Consider the following 22,855-nt stretch of genomic DNA (forward strand, 5'->3'; position numbering starts at 1 on the left):
TGTTGCAGCGTTAAGATTTCCCTTCACTGGAACTAAGGGGCCTAGCCCGAACCATGAAAAACAGCCCAAGACCATTATTCCTCCTCCACCAAACTTTACAGTTGGCACTATGCATTGGGGCAGGTAGCGTTCTCCTGGCATCCGCCAAACCCAGATTCGTCCATTGGACTGCAAGGTGGTGAAGCATGATTCATCACTCCAGAGAATGCATTTCCACTGCTCCAGAGTGCAATGGCGGCGAGCTTTACACCACTCCAGCCGACGCTTAGGCCATGGAAACCCATTTCATGAAGCTCCCGACAAACAGTTATTGTGCTGACGTTGCTTCCAGAGGCAGTTTAAAACTTGGGAGTGAGTGTTGCAACCGAGGACAGACAATCTTTACACGCTTCAGAAATTTGACAAACTGACTTGTTGGAAGGGTGTCATCCTTTAACGGTGCCACGTTGAAAGTCACTGAGCTCTTCTGTAAGGCCATTCTACTGACAATGTTTGTCTATGGAGATTGCATGGCGGTGTGCTCGATTTTATACACCTGTCAGCAACGGGTGTGGCTGAAATAGCCCAATCCACTAATTTGAAGAACTGTCCACATGCTTTTGTATATATAGCGTATGTAGTCATTGCACATAAACGCCATCTGAAGGAGAACTGTAATAAAGGTCCCCAATCACAAGGGTAAAAGCTAAAAGGTGGCGCTACTGTGAACGTTACCACTACTCATCAACAGTTTCATATTAAACTCCAACTTTTACCAATAGGTAGCTGGTTTAACTTGACCAGTGAAGTAATGACACTCAACGTCACTTTGCAGCACCTAAAGAATGCCAATATTCTCATGTAACTTCATATACACAACATTTAACCATAAATATTTATTCACACTTAAATCCTACTCTTGGTCCATAGTATTTCCTCAATCAAGAAGATAAACCTCTCCAACTCCCTGCTTATCTTTTTCTCTCAATCTCAACTTGCATGTTCAGTTTTGGTCTCCAGTTAGCATAGAGCAGTGCCTATACCGGAGATGGAGGCTCACCCTTGCTCCAAACTCTCTGCCACCTGTACTGATGAGTATGTGGGCGGCTGTGCCTGCCTGGTGAAAAAGGAAGCAGCTCTCTTTGGCTTCAAGCGTTTGATTTCTTTACCTGCCCGGAGGACAACAAATACATTTAACAGTTAGTTTTATAACCTAACCTGATATTTTACATTGACATTTTAGTCATTTAGCAGACTCTCTTATCCAGAGCGACTTACAGTTAGTGAGTGCATACATTTTCATACTGGCCCCCTGTGGGAAACGAACCCACAACCCTGGCGTTGCAAGCGCCATGCTCTACCAACTGAGCTACAGGGGAGCAAATGAAGCTTATATGGATGGTCAATACTGACTAAATGAATGACATGGATAATGGCCTCTCCCCAGACTCACCGTTGTCCACATAGCTGATGGTGTTCAGTGTATGGACCCGACTGCACACCACACTGCTCTGCCTGCGCAGTTTGCCGCGGCGCCCGCCCCTTCCTCTGTCACTATCCCCCGCCTGTCCAGCAGGCTGATGGGATGGACTGACATCACTGTCCGTTTCCGTCGCCGCCCCTCCTTCGGCTGCAGACCGTAGCTCCACACAGAACTCAATAAGGCCGCTCATAAGCTCTGCCTAGAGGTACAAGGAGGGAATAAAGAACAGTAGCAACTCTGGTCACTTCAATGACATCTATGACGCCCTACTAATGAAAAACACAAGTGACCTTTGAAAAAATATATAAGTTAAGTTTAGGTTTCATTACTTGTTTTGAATAGATCTTCAGTAACTTGTTGACAGGGGTGCCGGCCTCCTCCCCATCAAATTCGAGCCACAGGATGTGTGAGTCACCTTCCCCCTCAGGGTAGCTGTGGTCCCAAGACAACTCACTGAAACGCAGGCCCAGGAGCACGTGCTGTCATGGAGTAGGAATGCACCAGAGAGAATGAGGCAGAAAAGTGGAGGATTGGGTCATTCAGTGAAGTCTTTTTGCATTGATAAAGGATACCTCTGGTTCATACAAATCCACAGCTTACTCAATCACACACAGTAAAATAGGTCATATTCTGCTGGTCATGTAGAGGAGTTATCATTCATTTTAACTTGACATTCCAGGTCTCACCTTCTCTTTGATGTCCATTACATACACCCCCTCCAGACTGATCCCCACATTGACAGCTTTCCGTCCTGCTCTATGAAGAATCCCCTGGGCTGGCTTGTCAATCTCCCCCGAGAAGAAAGCACACCTGGCCAGACAAGAAACAAACATGATGTAAGTGACACATGAAGATCCAAACTGTGAATGTGTTCCATGCAGTTAAGTTGAGGCCATTAGTTTTGCTTGTTCCTTACCCGTAGTAAGGCAGAGAGTGGCATGTGCTGAGGTACTGGCGCAGATGCTGAGTGGGCTCCGGGGGGGTGCTGCCTAAGGTGCTGATCTTGTGATACTCCTCCAACAGGTTGTGCTCCAGCCCTGCCTGACGGCCCCCTTTCCCCCTCAGGGTAGAGAACAGCCCCCCACCTCCCCCTGATACATGTGCAGGCAGGAAGGATATCAGCTTCTTCTCTCTGAGGGAGTTGGGAGAGGAGGAGCAATAATCAGGGTATGCAGCTAGGTATTGGAAACAATTATTTGGAGTTATACTCTTTAAAATAATACACAACTTCACCAAGAGGCAGACGTTCAGATACCTGGCATAGTTTACCTTAAAGCAGCAGAGGCTTTCTGGTCATCCAGACCTACTCCCAGTTCCAGAGCAAAAGACAGTGCTCCCAAACCCGTCCAGGTTTCAGGGTCACAGGGGAAGCGGCCCGCGAGGATGTTAACCCGTGCCTCGTCGTAAAGGAGTCTCAACACCACCTCGTCTTCAATCTGGAGGGAAATACCATGCAATGAAATGTGGAATATAGGAGGATCCTGTTGGGTATTTTTTCAGTAGACCATACAGAGCTATGGTACCGAGTGGTACCCAAGGTCAGACCATAGGTTAAAAATAGTAAATCTTTCTAGACTATAAAGATTAAAATATAGCTAATTATAAAGACAAGCAGTGGTACAGAGTGGTACAGAGGATGAGGCAATAAGACTAAGTGATGTGGAGTGTGGTACACAAGGAGGGAGTCTGAGCCAGAGTCAGGAGATGGCTCTTGATTGATTATACTGTTATGTATGAGGCAATGCATTAGGAAAGTCTTAAATGTATATGGTTGAGAATGGGTTATGGATCTGCTATGTTTAAACCATATTCAAGTATCGATTGATGGGTTTTGGAATAAACAGAGCAGAGCTGGGAGATGGCTCTGTTATTTTTTACATGAGAAAGTTTGGTTTAGCCACCATTGTATCACAACTAAATAAATATAGGAGGAGAAGACAGATTTTGCCACTATCATAGATTAAGAGAGTGGGCGGAGCGGTCAAAAGATGAATGTTTGGAAACAATGGTGGAGGAACTCAGCTGGGAGGGTTTAAGCTAAAAAGTATGTAAAATGAGCAGGAATGGACATTGTATATAAACTGAGGGCCGAGTGTTGTGAGTTAGTTGCTCTGCAGACCAGCTCAGCTTTTGTTGCTCTATGTAATAAAGCCTATCTTGATTCTACAACAACTCTGGAAGAACTTTGATTTTTAATATGTATAATGATCATTTTCCACGACATAATTGGCAACCACGAAGGGACTGGAAACAGAGACCATAGGGGTACTGCGCCCTCGGAGAGAGTTTGGACGAATCACACACAAAAATACAGTGGCCACTGTTAATAGAGGTAAGCGACGTTCTTACTTTTAACATAGAAATTGTGTGATTCGATCAAGCTGAATCTGAGGGACAGGTACAGGAGGGGTCTCTCCAGTATTAAGGGCTCAATTTAGGAAAAGTACAGGGTTTTTGTTGGAATGAGAAATAAGCATGCATGCAATGTTATTCATTGTTGAATATTGTTGATAATAGTAAAATAAGATTAAATCCTGTGGATACCGCTGTGGAGAGATAAGGTTAGCACTCCAGAGGGCTGAACGGGCAGGTGGCTAGCCAAGAGTGCCTATGGTTACCGCTCTAACAAGGAATTCATTGTTAGAGGCTGCTCGGTTAGGCTGTACATAAGATTGAGAGAGTGCCTATGGTTACCGCTCTAGTAGGTGATGCATCATCCTGTGGTGGTGATGCAATAAGTAGACAGGGCCAATCGGGTAAAAAAGTAGGTCATCCTTAGTAGGTGACACCATAAATTGGAAGTAGCGCTGGTCATCCAGAGTAGGTGAACGGTTGTGAAATAGCCACCAGGGCTTCAAAATATAGAGAAAGTGTTAAATAGAGTAGTTCTGCTCATCTCTTGTGGGTGAATGGTGTGCTTGAGCGGCTGTGATTCATTCAATTGTGATTAAGTTGTATGTTTCATCTGTCTCATTCAGGTTGCTCATTTGGTCAGCTTGATCAATTTGTTTGGTTCGATCGTTGTCTGCCTCGTTCTGTACAAGACTTGTTTGATGGACTTGCTTGGGTTTGCGAAAGCAGCTCTTTCATCTTTGTCCACTGGTCTGACTCAATTGGTAGAGCATGGCGCTTGTAACGCCAGGGTAGTGGGTTTGATCCCCGGGACCACCCATACGTAAAAGTGTATGCACACATGACTGTAAGTCGCTTTGGATAAAAGCGTCTGCTAAATGGCATATTATATTATTATTATAATTTGTGCATTCAATCTGTCGAATTCACTCAGTTGTTCATCTGATGTATTTGCTCAATTCGTCTGATTCATTTGTTCGTCCTGCTGGGCATTCTGTCTGATTCATTTAAGCACGTGTAGTGGTTAAGCGTGTTTGAGAACAACATTGTGTGAATGTGATGTGAGAATGGTATAAATGTGGAAAATGAGTCGCACTCTGAAGTTTGAATGATAAGATATAGAGGTGTGTATGATAATTCTATATACGTTTGGGTAATAAGCTTTTGATATAATGATATCTTGGGGTTTGTACAACACTGCCTGTCATATAATATTTTGAGATGTTAGTTCAGTAAATAGTGACCAGTCTATAAGATTCTGGGAGGATTTTATGAATGAGGGGCAGGGTCTAGGTAGTTAAGTTGTTGTTCTGCTGGGACTAGATTATAGTAAACTAACTTGTAGCAATAAAGAATCATTACAAATACGAATGGTATGGTTGATTTTAATATATTAAAATATGATGAATTTTATGTGCGTGTAATTGATTACTAGAGATTGGATAAAGTAATAAGTGGAATAATGTATAGGTACTGACTTGCACACCCAAAATGTAGACGTACGTGAGGGGTGGGAGACAGTACATAGATCATTTGATAGAAATAAGATTAAGCATTATAATAACCATCTATAATTTCAGAGCAGAGGTGATATAGTAAAGGAGGTTTAGTATATTGTAGGGGGAAAACAATCCATTTGATTAAACTCGTTAGATCTGTTTCCAAATCAATGAATGTAGATTTGACTCGTTGACTGCTAATTCATTCCTTTCGAGCTTGTGAGATCTTTGTCCTGTAAAGCCATTTTCTGATAATTGTGTTATGTGCCAGATGTTAGGACTACAGACCATTATAACTGGAATAAAGGGGGATTTACTTGTCATTTTAATAAAGCATAGGTTCTGCATTACTGACTAAAATCTAGGTTTTTAGTTATTGGTGGTTTGTGAATAGACTTTAATGATGCCATGTTTTAGTTCGCAGGTGAAAGAGAGTCGTATTTGCTGTATCGGATTGTAAGGGACATTTGAAGCAGAGGTCTGAATAGTTGAATGGGAAACATTCTTTGACAAATTCGAATTGTTATTACTCAATTCTATAGTTTGCGTAACACCAGTGACGTATGCAAATAGTTAATGAATTCTAAAACAATAAATTTGTTTTCGTTACGTGGAACAGTGGATTGCAGGTAGTTTTGACTATTACGCTGATGGGACAGCACCAACTTTTTGTAGGTTCTAGATTTGTTAAACAACAAATGTATATTTGGACTAAATTAATGCAATAGGCTACAATTATAACATTATCGGAAAAAGGCAATCTAATGCCAAACAGTCATTGATCAAGTAATGATACCAGGATAATAATAATAATAAAAATCTGGGTAGGAAAATTTAGGATAGGGACTAGCTGTCCAGATATAAAGAAGTAGAGGAGAAAGCTAAAAATAACTAAATAAAAAGAATATAGCGCATAAGGACAGGAGAGTAATTGTGTTATCTGGATGGGAGATGAGACAAGGGAACAAAGGAGAAGAAGAATATTAAAAGAAACGCAAGGGATAAAATCTCATTTTGGGAAAGAAGCAGAGTATGAAGATATATTAGGAGGAAGAATACCATTAACTGAGGAATATAAAAATTTCAGCTGAGAGCAATAACAGAAATAACAAATTTAGTGGAAGTAAGAGAAGAGTGGCCATATACAGTTGAAATCGGAAGTTTACATACACCTTAGCCAAATACATTTAAACTCAGTTTTTCACAATTCCTGACATTTAATCCAAGTAAAAATTCCCTGTCTTAGGTTAGGATCACCACTTTATTTTAAGAATGTGAAATGTCAGAATAATAGTAGAGAGAATTATTTATTTCAGCTTTTATTTTTTATTTCATCACATTCTCAGTGGGTCAGAAGTTTACATACACTCAATTAGTATTTGGTAGCATTGCCTTTAAATTGTTTAACTTGGGTGAAACGCTTCGGGTAGCCTTCCACAAGCTTCCCACAATAAGTTGGGTGAATTTTGGCCCATTCCTCCTGACAGAGCTGGTGTAACTGAGTCAGGTTTGTAGGCCTCCTTGCTCGCACACGCTTTTTCAGTTCTGCCCACACATTTTCTATAGGATTGAGGTCAGGGCTTTGTGATGGCCACTCCAATACCTTGACTTTGTTGTCCTTAAGCCATTTTGCCACAACTTGTGAAGTATGCTTGGGGTCATTGTCCATTTGGAAGAACCATTTGCAACCAAGCTTTAACTTCCTGACTGATGTCTTGAGATGTTGCTTCAATATATCCACATAATTCTTTCCTCATGATGCCATCTATTTTGTGAAGTGCACCAGTCCCTCCTGCAGCAAAGCACCCCCACAGCATGACACTGCCACCCCCATGTTTCACGATTGGGATGGTGTTCTTCGGCTTGCATGCCACCCCCTTTTTCATCCAAACATAACGATGGTCATTATGGCCAAACAATTCTATTTTTGTTTCATCAGACCAGAGGACATTTCTCCAAAAAGTACGATCTTTGTCCCATGTGCAGTTGCAAACCGTAGTCTGGCTTTTTTATGGCGGTTTTGGAGCAATGGCTCCTTCCTTGCTGAGCGGCCTTTCAGGTTATGTCGTTATAGGACTCGTTTTACTGTGGATATATACTTTTGTACCTGTTTCCTCCAGCATCTTCACAAGGTCCTTTGCTGTTGTTCTGGGATTCATTTGCACTTTTCGCACCAAAGTACGTTCATCTCTAGGATACAGAATGTGTCTCCTTCCTGAGCAGTATGATGGCTGTGTGGTCCCATGGTGTTTATACTTGCGTACTATTGTTTGTACAGATGAACGTGGTACCTTCAGGCATTTGGAAATTGCTCCCAAGGATGAACCAGACTTGTGGAGGTCTACAATTCTTTTTCTGAGGTCTTGGCTGATTTCTTTAGATTTTCCCATGATGTCAAGCAAAGAGGCACTGAGTTTGAAGGTAGGCCTTGAAATACATCCACAGGTACACCTCCAATTGACTCAAATGATGTCAATTAGCCTATGTTACGGATACAGGTATCCTGTGTTTTTGTGTGTTTCTCTCCTTCTGCCCTATTCACAGGTGTCCTGTATGTTCCTGATTGGTGGTCGTTGAGGTGTCTGCTGATTGGACCAATCAGTGAACATTCCTGTGCATTGCACCACCTGTTACTAGTTTGTTCAATCACACATCCCATTATATAAAAACCAGTCACTTGGGTTTGTTAGAGAGAGAGAGACTTTTTCCATATGTGAGTATGGACACGGTGGTGTCCTGTGTGTTGTGTACTCACTACGTTGTTGGTTACCCTATTGGTACTTGATTAGAATCTATTTCTTTACCTGAGTGTGGATACTGTTGTATCCTGTGTACTTATTTAATTGCTGAGTACCCTGTTTAGTAGTTTTGTGTGTTTTTTGGGAAAAAGGGGAGTTTAAGCTAGATGCCCTTGGGCGTACATTACCCGTAGGAAGAAATCTGTCTATAAACACCAGTTAGACCTGAGCGGACCACCCACTGTATTTTTTTGTATGGTAGCAGTAGCCTAGCGGTTCTTGAGGCAGGCAAGATCAGTTTAGGGGTGTTTTACACTATTGTTTCATTTCTTGGGTCCTGCTCAGCCCTTTTTCCCAAACCCTTACCGTGTGTTCTGAAATAAACCATGTGTGTTTGACGGTAGTTCATGGTAGTTGTGTCCTATTTGTTCTCACTGTTCCATACTACACTTATAATTTGCATGAATTTATGTTACGGGTCTCATGTCCGTCACCCTAGACGTTTAAAAGCCACGGGGTTCGTAACATAAAGTGGGGGCTCGTCCGGGATCTATCCCGTGTTACTCATGCAAATTAGCAAGTGTCTGGTTCAGTGTTGAGCTTGGCAGCTGTACTACCTGTTTTTTTTTGTGTTCAGTAGTCGACGGCTCGTGTTGCTAGTAGGATGGCTACTTTTGAGTTAGAGGCATTTTTGGAAAACCCTACGTGGGGGTTTTTGAGAATTGCCGTAGAGTGGATCTACAGGCTTTGGCTGACCACTTTTCTTTACCCATACCGAGGGGTTTAGTGAAAGCAGAAGTTAGGGAAGTAGTGCTAGCGATATTGTTAAACGAGCGAGTGCTTGAGTTACCGCCGCCTGAGTCTGCTGCTCCTGTAGGGGATGTGGTTGCTACGCCTGTAAGCCCATCAGTGTCTGAGGACGAGACTAAGGCTCCAGCCACATTGCCCCGTTATGACCCACTCTCCCCACTGACTGACAGTGATGCCAGGATCGATGTCCGCTCGACACGGCTCCAAATGGAGGCGGAAGAGCGGGCACAAATCAGGCAAGACAAGCTGGAGATGCGTAAGCTAGAGGCAGAACAGGAGACGCGTAAGCTAGAGGTAGAACTGGAGACGCGTAGGCTTGATCAAGAACTGGAGACGCGTAGGCTTGATCAAGAACTGGAGACGCGTAAGATGGAACTGGAGGTGCGTAAAATGGAACTGGAGGCAGAAACAGCGAGGTTAGTCGCTGCTCATACTATGCCTGCTAGTGAGCCATCCTCACCAGCTGTGTCGGCTGCTACGTTTGATATTAGTAGGCAGATCACCTTGGTACCTGTGTTCAGGGAGTCAGAGGTTGATTCCTATTTCAGTGTGTTTGAACGTATAGCGGTAGCATTGAAATGGCCCGAAGAGGTATGGTGCCTATTACTTCAGTGTAAACTAACAGGTAAAGCCCAAGAGGTTCTGGCAGCGCTACCTCTTGAAGACAATTTGAATTATGAAGTGGTCAAAGCTACTGTTCTTCGTGCCTATGAGCTTGTTCCTGAGGCATATCGACAGAGATTTAGGTCTCATAAAAAGTCTCCTACTCAGACTTATGTGGAGTTTGCTAGAGACAAAGGAAATCTGTTTGACAAATGGCACAGTGCTAGTAAGGTAACTGATTTTAACTCTCTACGGGAGTTAATCTTGTTAGAAGAGTTTAAAAATTGCTTACCGGAACGCATTGTAGTTTATCTGAACGAACAGAAAGTATCCTCACTGTCGGAAGCGTCTGTATTGGCAGACGAAGTTTGTGTTGACGCATAAGAGCGTGTTTTCGGCTCAGTACGGAGAGCAGGGCTGCGGAGTTGCTAACTTTTAGTCCTAGTCGACCAGCAGTACATCCAGCACGCCCAAAAGATGTGCGTCACTGTTTCTATTGTCATAAGGTGGGACATATGGTTAATGATTGCTTTCTGCTGAAACGCAAAACAGGGGATGCCTCAGCACGCCAGGCCGCCAACGGGTGTTGGGCTGATTCGTACGGTTGTAAGGCCGGAATCAAGACAGAGGCCTCATAGTGAATGTGGTTTGAAAGTCCCTGTCCCAGATCACAGTTATGAACCGTTCATTTTTGAGGGGTTTGTTTCTATATCAGATGACGAAGCTGTCTCAGCGTCCAGTTAGAATCCTCAGAGATACTGGTGCGGCGCAGTCGTTCATACTAGCTGATGTGTTGCCCTTGTCTAATAATACATATTGTGGTTCCAATGTGTTAGTACAAGGAATTGAAATGGGATTTGTCCCAGTGCCATTGCACTTTGTGAACGTACACTCTGAGTTAGTCAGTGGATTGTTCAGAGTGGGCGTACGTCCTATGTTGCCAGTAAAAGGTGTGACATTTATAATGGGCAACGATATTGCCGGAGGAAAGGTAATACCCGTATTGGAGGAAATGGATAAAAGTGACCAGTCTCTCTCCGAGGAGCTGGCACAGGGTTATCCAGATGTGTTCCCCGCTTGTGCTGTCACACGTGCTCAAGCCCGACAAGTGGGTGAAGTGATAGATTTGTCAGACACGATTCTATTCAGAGAGTGTGACCCAGAGGATAGTTCGGGTGCTACCTCTGGTAAGCTGATGCAGTCTGACCAACAGCCCAGAGAAAGGAAGAAGGATGTGGAACTTGTTGCGGAGGCAATACAGTTACCAGTTACTCGTGAGCAGCTGATCGCTAACCAACAGGTTGACATTAGCCTGGCTAAATGTTTTTCTGGTGTTGTCTCAGAGGAGGAGCTAAAGAAGAAAAACATGGCATACTTCATTGATGGTAATCTCCTCATGCGTAAATGGACCTCCCATGTTGACGCTGGCGGAGATTGGAATGCTGTTTACCAAATAGTGATTCCTACAGCCTTCGACAAAATGTTTTATCCCTCGCTCATGATCACCAGTGGTCCGGACATCTGGGAGTCACCAAGACTTATGATCGAGTTTTGCGACATTTCTTTTGGCCTGGCTTAAAACAAGATGTGGCTCAGTTCTGTCGGACTTGCCACACCTGTCAAGTAGTTGGGAAACCGAACCAGGTTATTTTCCCCGCGCCTCTTTGTCCCATACCGGCCATAGGTGAACCATTCGAGCATGTGATGGTTGATTGTGTTGGACCATTACCAAAAACAAAATCTGGTAACCAGTTTATGTTGACAATTATGTGTGTGGCCACCAGGTACCCAGAGGCCATTCCTCTGCGAAAAGGGGTTGGATAATGTGATGGCAGATGCTTTGTCTCGTGTTTGATGATCTAGGTTTTTTTTGTTATCCCGGCAGGATGATTATTGAATTTTGGGTGTTGTGATAGTACGTGTGTCGCAAACCATTTTGGTTTGCTCTTTTAAGGGTGGGAGTGTTACGGATACAGGTATCCTGTGTTTTTGTGTGTTTCTCTCCTTCTGCCCTATTCACAGGTGTCCTGTATGTTCCTGATTGGTGGTCGTTGAGGTGTCTGCTGATTGGACCAATCAGTGAACATTCCTGTGCATTGCACCACCTGTTACTAGTTTGTTCAATCACACATCCCATTATATAAAAACCAGTCACTTGGGTTTGTTAGAGAGAGAGAGACTTTTTCCATATGTGAGTATGGACACGGTGGTGTCCTGTGTGTTGTGTACTCACTACGTTGTTGGTTACCCTATTGGTACTTGATTAGAATCTATTTCTTTACCTGAGTGTGGATACTGTTGTATCCTGTGTACTTATTTAATTGCTGAGTACCCTGTTTAGTAGTTTTGTGTGTTTTTGGGAAAAAGGGGAGTTTAAGCTAGATGCCCTTGGGCGTACATTACCCGTAGGAAGAAATCTGTCTATAAACACCAGTTAGACCTGGAGCGGACCACCCACTGTATTTTTTGTATGGTAGCAGTAGCCTAGCGGTTCTTGAGGCAGGCAAGATCAGTTTAGGGGTGTTTTACACTATTGTTTCATTTCTTGGGTCCTGCTCAGCCCTTTTTCCCAAACCCTTACCGTGTGTTCTGAAATAAACCATGTGTGTTTGACGGTAGTTCATGGTAGTTGTGTCCTATTTGTTCTCACTGTTCCATACTACACTTATAATTTGCATGAATTTATGTTACGGGTCTCATGTCCGTCACCCTAGACGTTTAAAAGCCACGGGGTTCGTAACAGCCTATCAGAAGCTTCTAAAGCCATGACATCATTTTCTGGAATTTTCCAAGCTGTTTAAAGGCACAGTCAACTTAGTGTATGTAAACTTCTGACCCATTGGAATTGTGATACAGTGAATTATAAGTGAAATAATCTGTCTGTAAACAATTGTTGGAAAAATGACTTGTGTCATGCACAAAGTAGATGTCCTAACCGACTTGCCAAAACTATAGTTTGTTAACAAGACATTTGTGGAGTGGTGGAAAAACAAGTTTTAATGACTCCAACCTAAGTGTATGTAAACTTCAGACTTCAACTATATAGATTAGACTGGAATAATAGGAAGAAATAGGACAGTACAGAATATTGGAGAAACTCTTGAAGAATTAGCAGATCAAAAGAGGTTTATTTTATAATAATCCCAATAGATAAACAGGTTGAACCTTGGCTGGCATTAGGGGAGGAGCAAGGTTTTGAAAGAGGGAAAGGGCAGACAGGTAAGACAATAAGGGAACCACAAATAGAAGTATCTACAGTATTGAGAGAAGTTCAGGGGGTTAGTCCAAAACGAGCAACAATAATAAGGGAATAATTAGGTACAAGAAAAACAGTAAGGAAAATATTGACTTTACACCCTAATATAGACACTGAACCAAACATAAGGCTAGCGTCAGGGAGACCAAGAATACAGGGAATAGAGATGGCAGGAACACCAGTAGAAATCATGAAGAAAAGGTTCCCAGAGAATAAAGAAGAGATTGGAAAAATCTGATAAATGGGAAATAAGAACTAGAAAATTATCAACAAAATGGCCAAAGGAAGGAACGTCTGATGTGACAGTGTGTGAGGAAATGGATACCATAATAAAGAAGTATAAAAAAGAGAACGAGAGAGAGATTTTAAAAGGTTCTGGGATAAAGGAAATAGCTGGAGAGAGAGCATTGCCAAAGCTAGAAGGATAATAATGGAGGAGAAAGAACCCAAAAAGGATGGCTCAACTGCACCACCACCATACACACAAGGGGGGCAGTATCCTCACCTCACAGGACTAGTCTCAATAACAGGGAATGTGGCGATAGAAGAAGAAAAAGGTAAGCAGCAGGCTTCCACCCCAAAAAGGGGAACGAGGATCACACTTAGATATAGACTGTTATGAGGGACTGAAGGGTATGTTAAACAAACTGGAAAATTATGGGACAAATGAACAAGATGTTGATGGACAGAGCGAGTGGGATGATGCAAGTAATGAGGAGGATGAGGAACTAAAACAGTGTACTGACTCTGAGCAAGAACAGAGTGAGACAGAGGGACAATTATCACAGCAAGGAGCCACAGGAGGCAAATCTATAGTAACAAAACTAGGTGAAGCACTGCAAGCCCACCTGGAAAAATCTAAGAGAGAATTAAGAAACAGAAGAACAATTTTTAAAAAGCCAGACAAGTATGGAGCCCAGTATCCCATTTTGGTAAAGGGGACACAGGTTCACTATGTGCCTTGGGGATCACAGGACTTGGAAGGCCTGGTGACTAGACTGCCAAACATACATGAAGGAGCAGGAAAATGGATTAGAACATTTGAAGAACAAACAATGGGGAAGCTACTGACGGTGGGAGACTTGAAGGCATTGCTGGCCAGGGTGGTGGGAGTGGCCAAAATGGAGGACCTGTTGCAGGCGGGTGGCCTCATACAGGTGGTGTGCAGGACGGTACTGGATGGAATGGCCTTTGACAATTATAGGCCAGGACTATGGAACACTCTGAGAATGGAGTATCAAGCCAAAATAGACCCTAAAGCACTGAGAGGGGAACTATTGAGGGATAAAGAAAACCCTGCAAGCTACCTAGAGGATCAGCTCAAGAGGTGGCGACAAGAAACAGAAAAAGACCTAGAGGGGGATCCACTGGTGACAACACTATTCAGGACATCACTGATGGAGGCAATGCCAACGCCTGTCAAAAGCAGACTGGAGGATGTGGTGGGACTAACGTCAAAATCACACAAGGAGTTCTGCGACCATGTTATCCACGCAGTGGAAAAATACAGGAAGGACGAACAGAAACTGACAGAGCAAGGGAGAGACATTCAAAGAAAACTGACACAGATGCAGCTGGAAGAGCTGACAAGAAAGGACAAAAAGAAAACACAAGCTCCAGTGATTACTCCGACACCGCCAGAAGAGGGTGCCATGGCACCTGTTCTCCAAGGAGGTCCACAACTACAGCCTCATCCACAAGGCCAAAGAGCTCCTTCCTTACCAGTAGTGAATGTGTACACACAACAATCCCCTGGACAGTGGCAAAACAAAGGAAATGGAAACAGACCAAAGAATCCAGGGTACCGATCACAACAGCAGACATACCAAAATGGTGGACCAGGATGACCATTAGGTGTCTGCTGGGGGTGTCATCAATCAGGACATCTAAGAAGGAATTGTCCTACCAACCCATGGTTGCCTAAGCAACCACAGCAGGGTAGTTGGTAAAGAAATGACACCAGCTCAGATGCACAGGGGCCAGTGAACCCATGGGGAGGACCAAATCAGGGATACTAGGGATGCCCAGAGAATCCTAGAGGGGAGGGTCAGCTAGTGGCAGTAACTATACAGGCTGATGAAGAACCTATGCTGCAGGTTCAGGGGAATAATAGAGGCACACCCATGATGATAGATACTGGAGCAACTTACTCATGTGTAAGTCCAAATTATGCCTCTCACCTCCCCATGTCAGGCAAATATGCAAAGACAGTAGGATTTTCGGGACAAACACAGCTAATACCTATGACAGTTCCAGTAAAACTAGAAGCAGGAGGAAAAGCTACCTGTATACCTATATTAGTATCAGAACAAACTCCAGTTAATCTATTAGGGAGAGATGCACTGTGTAGAATGGGCATCCAAATGAAATGCACATCAGAGGGACTAATAATAGATCAGGAAGGTGTACGTCCACAGATGATGATGGCTACAGAAAAAAACAACAAATGTATACTGGATAGGGAATATAGAATCACCAATACAAGAGGTATTAAAGAAGTGGGGAAAATGTATCAGGGCTCAAGTTCCAGAAATGAGAGTACCAAAATTAGGCTATCATTGTACACTGCCATATGATCCATATCAAAATCATTTGCTAGAACAACTATGGTTAAGCAAGGCATGGGGTAAACTGGTTTCCATGAGATCGCAATATTTTGTAATAGGGAAACAAGGGTCAGCAATGGAAGCACAAGATGCTCCAGGATCTGATATCATACAGACCTGGTTTGATATACGAGGAACAGAACCTCATAACACTTTTAGTGGCTGAGGGATATCAGGCAAAAGATCTAGAACCAATGATGAAAAAGGCTAAAAATACACAGTGGGTAGAAACAGAGAATCCATTCATTTTCCAGTCTGTTGACAAAAACCTAATTGAAGTCCTATGCTTTGCAGAACTGATGGGGGAACCACAGGAAGTGGAAATAACTGAGGAAAGACAGATGCCAGTAGTTAAAGAAGAAACAAAACAGGAAAAGCTAAGGAAACAAATGGAAAGTATGATCACAGAAGACTTATGGGCAAAATATGATACAGATGTGGGTTTAGTAAATTCAGCTAATCCAATTTGCATTAAAGTAAAGGCAGACACAAGACCCTCATGGAAACAGCAATACCCAATGACACCGAAAGCAGAGGCAGGAATTCAAGCTACAATAGAGGGACTGATAAAAGCAGGAGTACTGGTTAAAACTCAGAGTGACTGTAACATGCCACTGCTACCAGTACTAAAGGCAGACAAACAGAAGTGGAGACTGGTTCATGACCTGAGAGCAGTGAATGAGGTAGTTCAAGACTATAAAGCAGAGGTACCCAATCCACACACACTGTTAACAAACATTCCACCAGATGCAAAATGGTTCTCAGTAATAGACTTATGTGGAGCATATTTTAGTGTACCTCTAGCATAGAAAAGTAGACACTTGTTTGCGTTTACTTACAAAGGACAGCACATGGAATTATATTGAAACAAACAATTCATAATTTGATGTAGTACGGTGGAATTATCTTCATATTTTGGTTGTAGTTAAAACGTTTGGATGGCTTATTAACATGTACTATAGTGAATGTTAACGAAATGTACACTTTCTTTTCCAGGAAAATGGGAGTTTCATTATCTCTTTGGAATGTTTCCTGAGTCTGTGAGCTGAGGAGAGCAGTTAGTAAAACTCAGCAATCTTATAAGTAGGCCGTAAGAGGGAGCGACCAAATTAAATAAGGCCTGGCCATTTGTTTGTTTTTGCCCTACGTTTTACCACACACACCAGCACACACAGCCCACCTATTATGAATATTTGGTAGTTGTGTAGGGTTTTTATTTTTGGTTTAGTGGATTTTTCACAGGTTAGAAATAATACACCTTAAAGTGCACATAAATTTAATGTTTTGAAGTTTCTATTGCCAGAGTTTTAATTACACACATCTAAATTATCCTAATAAGAAATGTACTGAAAAAACCCAATGTAAACCTGGTACACAAAATGTTTGAAATATCATTAAATACTATCTGAGGTAAAGGGGAAGTAAAGGGAAAGAGACACTCACTTAAATGGTGTTGAATGACCTCTGACCTCTGTTCTGACTTTCTGGTGAGGCCTGATCACCCTCACTCGAAAGCTAGAGACATTGTGTGAGATTTATATGTAGTATGTAAACACTAATAAATAGGAAGAAGTTTATAATTTAGCAATAGGCCTATGTATGATTCATACCATGACAAGGACAGAGAAAGAGAACTAGCCCTGAATGAGGGACACCTGTCGCTAGTCAATTTTACTATTCCTTGAATTAACTTATGGGATACAATTAAGTTAAGGTGTTATCAAGGGTTATCATTCTAATTAGATTTGTTATTTTGATTTAACAGACAGTGTTGTTTTGTTTTTGGGGGGACTTACCTCTGGCACTAATGACTTATCGCATGCAAGCTAACAGAATAACGCATCTAACACCGCATGAAATGCTAACGGGGTCGACCCATACCAGTGCTTAGGGGACCATATGAGGGTCTGCCTCTAGAGCAAATGGAAAGAGAATTAGAAGGGTATATCAGGCAACTAACTGTCATATTAAGTTATATACCAACAGGAAAGAAGCAGAGTTCTAAAACCAGAGGCGAATCCACCACGACCAGTGGTCCCGGGGGAGAAGGTCTACGTCAGGGTCTTCAGAAGGAAATGGAACGAACAGAGACGTGAGGAACCCTACACCGTCACCTAGGCTACACCAACTGCCGTAAAGGTAGAGGGGAGCTCGACCTGGTATCATCTAAACCACTGCACCAGAGTACCGCATGGAAACCGACGACCGAGAGATGAGGAAGCTGAGGATGCCGAGACCCTAGTGACGGAAGAAGGTCCCAAGCCAAAGGGACCCAACGCCGGCCCGGAGTAGTGGCCCAGAAGTAGATGGTCATCGTAGAGGGAGTCCTGAGCGAAAGGGACCAACGCCGGCCCGGAGTAGAGGCCCAGAAGCAGATGGTAATTATCGTAAGAGAGCATGTCTGTCTGGGGTAGTGGCAGGAGGAGGATGGGCCAAGCAACAGCTGAAGCACACTGGACTTGGAGATATTAATCTCCCAGACTTATATCCTGTTCCATATTACTTTAGTGGTGATAAAGAGCCTAAGCATTAATTAAGGGAAGTAGGTGAGGTAACATTTAAATAGATTTTGATATTGGAACTAGGGGTTCCATATAGGGGTAAACCTAAAATCCTCAAAAGATAGAATAGGCCTCTCTCATGTTTTGTCTATGTAGTATAGGCACGTAACATAGGGTTTCCGGTTACAAATGGCCAAGAACATGTCTCTTAATCCCCTACACAGGTTCTGCTTAGATTCAGAAAATGGTTGTTAGGGAGGTGTCCGAAAGGGAGAGCAAGCATTACTAGGCCATGTAAAACATAAGGGATGATATTATGAAGAATAATATTAAAAGGGATTTAGTATTTCATGTATTGCTTATACAAACCGCAAGATAACTGCCTTAAATAGATATTATGGTTAAAACAAAGCTGCATTATTGTAGATGTTACGATACTAACACTTACGTTGTTTATTTCAGAGTAGAAACATTTATATTGTTATTGTTTGAATAAGTAATGTTTTAAAAATATATTTTCATGAATTAGTATTTTTATGTTAGTTCCTATATATCTAAGTATTCATATCTTAGTCACTATATACATTTCAAGTGTTAGTATAAATATATTTGAAGTGTGGGACCTAGTTAGTCTCAAAGGGGGGATGTGTTGGGTATTTTTTCAGTAGACCATACAGAGCTATGGTACCGAGTGGTACCCAAGGTCAGACCATAGGTTAAAAATAGTAAATCTTTCTAGACTATAAAGATTAAAATATAGCTAATTATAAAGACAAGCAGTGGTACAGAGGATGAGGCAATAAGACTAAGTGATGTGGAGTGTGGTACCGAGTGGAACACAAGGAGGGAGTCTGAGCCAGAGTCAGGAGATGATTATACTGTTATGTATGAGGCAATGCATTAGGAAAGTCTTAAATGTATATGGTTGAGAATGGGTTATGGATCTGCTATGTTTAAACCATATTCAAGGATCGATTGATGGGTTTTGGAATAAACAGAGCAGAGCTGGGAGATGGCTCTGTTATTTTTTACATGAGAAAGTTTGGTTTAGCCACCATTGTATCACAACTAAATAAATATAGGAGGAGAAGTCAGATTTTGCCACTATCATAGATTAAGAGAGTGGGCGGAGCGGTCAAAAGATGAATGTTTGGAAACAATGGTGGAGGAACTCAGCTGGGAGGGTTTAAGCTAAAAGTATGTAAAATGAGCAGGAATGGACATTGTATATAAACTGAGGGCCGAGTGTTGTGAGTTAGTTGCTCTGCAGACCAGCTCGGCTTTTGTTGCTCTATGTAATAAAGTCTATCTTGATTCTACAAAAACTCTGGAAGAACTTTGATTTTTTATATGTATAGTGATCATTTTCCACGACAATCCAAACACAGACAGGGGCGTTCATTATCAATTCTTGTAACTCTTGAGGGACAAACATAACCTTTTGTCTGAGGACTGGTGCTAGAGTGCTCTGGTGTGTGTGTCTACAACCAGGAAAGTATGATCTATCCATTTGACACTACAATACAATACAACCTTACTGATATTTTTAAGGAAAATGTTTTCCCACAGCTTCATGTTAAGTTTAAGGAGAAAACAGAACAAGCAGTACCTGCAGCTCTTTAGACTTGGGATAAAACACATTCCTTCTGTACTGCAAGCATGGCTCATCTGGAAAAAAAGGAAAGTACAGCATGAGGAGGGTATTACAGAGCATTTTTACATGATGGCAGATGTACAGTTTAGGATTAGTGATGTTGGGTCAGAGGTAACATGAGGTCAGGTTGACAAAGCAATATGAATTCAGCAGTGGGGATGAAAAAAATCTAACATTTGAAAAAATAGAACTGAGATGTGAGACAAAAATGTTCATCTGCCAAAAATACAGAAACAAATACAAAAGATTACTGAAACACACAAGCTCATCCCTACACACAGAGACACAGGCAGTCTCACCTTGAGATATGTCCTCCTCTGAGGCCTTAGTGAAGCGATACAGCAGGTCCTGCCACTGGCGGCACAGTTTGTAAGGCTGATGCTTCGGCTTTAACTGCAGATCTGAGAGAGGATGATAAGGCAGGGAGTAGACAACGATGTGATTATTAACTAAAAGGATGATGAAACACATTGTCATGGTATGAAAATGTATGCAGTCACTAACTGTAAGTCGCTCTGGATAAGAGCGTCTGCTAAAATGTAAAATGTATAACAAAGATAAAGGAATTTGGCAAGACAAGCTGTAGACTTGCCCTACACTCATTTTGCTGTAGTAATCCCTTGCCTATTTTACAAACAATGCCAGTCTTTCAGCAAGACAGTAGTTCAAAAGAGAAGCATTCAAAATGGTCAAATGTCCCTCTTATGGCCCAAGGGCTCGCTTCAATCTCCACCAATACATAATACAATGAACCAGACCAGCCTCAGACAACACTATTCCTTTATAATACATATCTGCCCTCCTCCCCCTTATCAAATCATGAAACTGTCAAATGAATGGCGAAGTTGCTTATATTAAAATAACAGCATGTGCAGCACAGTTGTTTGAGGGCTAGGGGAGGAGGAAGAGGAAGGGAAGTGCATACAAAGGGAGTCGTCATTACCAAGCAGAGGAGAACAGAGCCAAAATGCAAAGACATCCATTGCAGAATCAGGAATGTGGAGAGCCTCTCGGACACTGCGGCCTAGCTCCTGGACACTCACACTGCCAACCCCCTCCACACACAGGTGTACCGCACTGTCACCCACCAGGTACACAAGCACATCTTGAGCTGTAGGAGAAAAAACACAGGGAGGGAAGTTGACATAATAATCTAATGTAAAACATGAAACACCTAGCCTTGCAAGCCACGATGATCTCATTAGCTTACATGAATCAGTTTGGTATATACACAAGGCTATTAAACAGCATCTTCCAAATAGTAAACACACAGAGGGACGAAATAATATTCTATTGTAAACACCAGACTGAAAGAAAAAAGGGAACTGACCGCGGGTGACAGAGGCCACACTTCCCCTCTGTGAGTTACCCTCCGATGGTTCTGGAGGAAACCCCCCACACTCATCTCCTTCCATCTGTGTGAGACACACAAATCAATTTGAGTTTTTCGAAAAATGTATGTTATCCACTAGCAAATTCACTGTGACATAGCTAGCTAGCCACCTCCGTATTAGCTGTAGTGATGGGGGGGGAATCGATACAGTCACCATATTTCTGGATATTTTTTTTTGTTACAATATATTGCAGTATTATTTTTGCACTAATCAGCTGTACCTGCACCAAAACTCCAGTATATTTACGTCATAGCTTGTTCTCCATCTTCTTTTTAAATAGTGAGCCAATTTGTTTTCAGCAGTTTTATTCACTGACTGATCAAAAGTCGTTTTCTCATGGCTCTCTCGTCCCTCTGCAGCAGACATATGGTGAGCAATATTTGTAACATCGAATCGCAATAAAATCGCAGCATCTAATTGCAATAAATATCTAACTATAGAATCGCAATACATATCGTATCGGCACCTAAGTATCGTGATAATATCTTATCGTGAGGTCCCTTACAATTCCCTGCCCTAGTTATCTTTAATTATGTTCAATACCAAGGCTTTGATTTGCTCGTTGTTGTTGTTAAGTCGTAAGAGTTGACTGAAACGACATTTCACAGCTAAGTTAGCTAGTATCCTGCCAACAAACTGTAGACAGCTCAACTACGAATATTATGCTAACGTTAGCTACTAGCTAGTTACCAAGCAAGAAGCCAGCGGTGGGCTAAACGAATGAGATGACATTCAATTACCTTCTTTTACTGAAAATGTAGAATTGACAGTCCACAAGATAGTATAAAAACTCCGTATGAGAATATATTTAGTCAAAACCACAACTTTAACAGTTTACCAGCAAACTGACTACTGCGCCCACTCCACTTCTGCTTCTTCTTCTTCTTATTTTTCTGTGGGTTTTATGGCAGACCACAACACAAACATGTGTATTACCGCCACCAACTGGACGGGGTTGAAAAAAACATGGTCAAAATAAAACCCATACGTGATAGGGAAAACGAACTTAATCCACCCAAATAAAACAATAAAAAAACACATTGACAAAACCAAAACCACAAAACTCCCACTTCTTCCTTCCTTCAAATCTCCATATTTCCCTTCTCAGGCTCTATGACCTAAGAGGGTGTTACGGCTTGTGACAATACTCCATGCAACTCCTCAGCATGGACTCTTCAGGACCACCAATCGAACCCTCAACCCTTTTAACAGCCGCTCTGGAGAGCCCTGACTTTGGCCACCTCATTCTCTTTCACCCTTGTTGGGCATTCCAAAGACTTGGCATCATGGTTCCCACCACAATTGCAACATATCACATTTTCAACACTTTTAAAACACATTATATAATATTTTCCACAACTTGGACATCTCGGCTTCTCCCTTCTGCAAACACTTGAAACATGTCCAAAAGCTTTACAGTGATCAAACTGCATTGGTCTTGGAACAAATGCTCTGACTCTATAAACCGATGTAAAGCAGGCAAGAATAACTAAGTACTTTCGGGTCAGGGATTTTTGGAATCCTTCAGAATAAAAGTCTGTCCTGTATACTTTGTAAATGAATAATTCGCCACAATTTAATAATTGTGCTCAATTATCGATATATTTTATACCAGTTATCATATAAATAATAATTACAAGTATTTATATGAGATATGTGTTTTTGTTTTTGTTTTTTCAAGCCTAAATGGTCAACAGTTTTTTGTGTGCGTACTCCTATCAATTAATTGCACCATACACAATTTTCTGTACATTGTGTCACAGTAAAAGGGGTCCATTCCACTCATGAGCACTTTTAGCTTCCAAATCCACAGAGTTTACACCCAGAGGAGTGTTGCTGCTCATTTTGCGGCCCTTAAAGAGTGACCAATCAGTTTAAAATTATACTTCGGGATTTTGGCAATGTACTTCCCCAGAGTCAGATGAACTCGAGAATACAATTGTTATGTCTCTGTGTCCAGGATAAAGGAAGTTAGAGGTA

The 22,855-nt window shown here is 42.1% G+C and overlaps 1 protein-coding gene across 2 annotated transcripts; it reads right to left on the reverse strand.

Moving 5' to 3' along the window:
* Window positions 1-535: 535 nt before the first annotated feature.
* LOC121579502 (FERM domain-containing protein 8-like) lies at window positions 536-21,749 on the reverse strand. Of its 2 annotated transcripts, none has more exons than XM_041894120.2 (11): window positions 21,616-21,749; window positions 20,812-20,896; window positions 20,425-20,592; window positions 19,781-19,882; window positions 19,437-19,495; window positions 2,732-2,898; window positions 2,379-2,594; window positions 2,149-2,272; window positions 1,792-1,941; window positions 1,433-1,661; window positions 536-1,148 (listed from the first exon to the last, which is right to left on the reverse strand). In XM_041894120.2, the coding sequence occupies exons 2-11, from the start codon at window positions 20,894-20,896 to the stop codon at window positions 1,036-1,038; spliced, it is 1,413 nt and encodes a 470-aa protein (XP_041750054.1). In that variant the 5' UTR covers window positions 21,616-21,749; the 3' UTR covers window positions 536-1,035. The 2 variants fall into 2 exon arrangements, with proteins under 2 accessions (XP_041750054.1, XP_041750055.1); XM_041894121.2 differs by having other exon boundaries at window positions 21,714-21,747.
* Window positions 21,750-22,855: the final 1,106 nt, after the last annotated feature.

Source organism: Coregonus clupeaformis, chromosome 13, assembly GCF_020615455.1.
Source record: "Coregonus clupeaformis isolate EN_2021a chromosome 13, ASM2061545v1, whole genome shotgun sequence".
Lineage (NCBI taxonomy): Eukaryota > Metazoa > Chordata > Actinopteri > Salmoniformes > Salmonidae > Coregonus > Coregonus clupeaformis.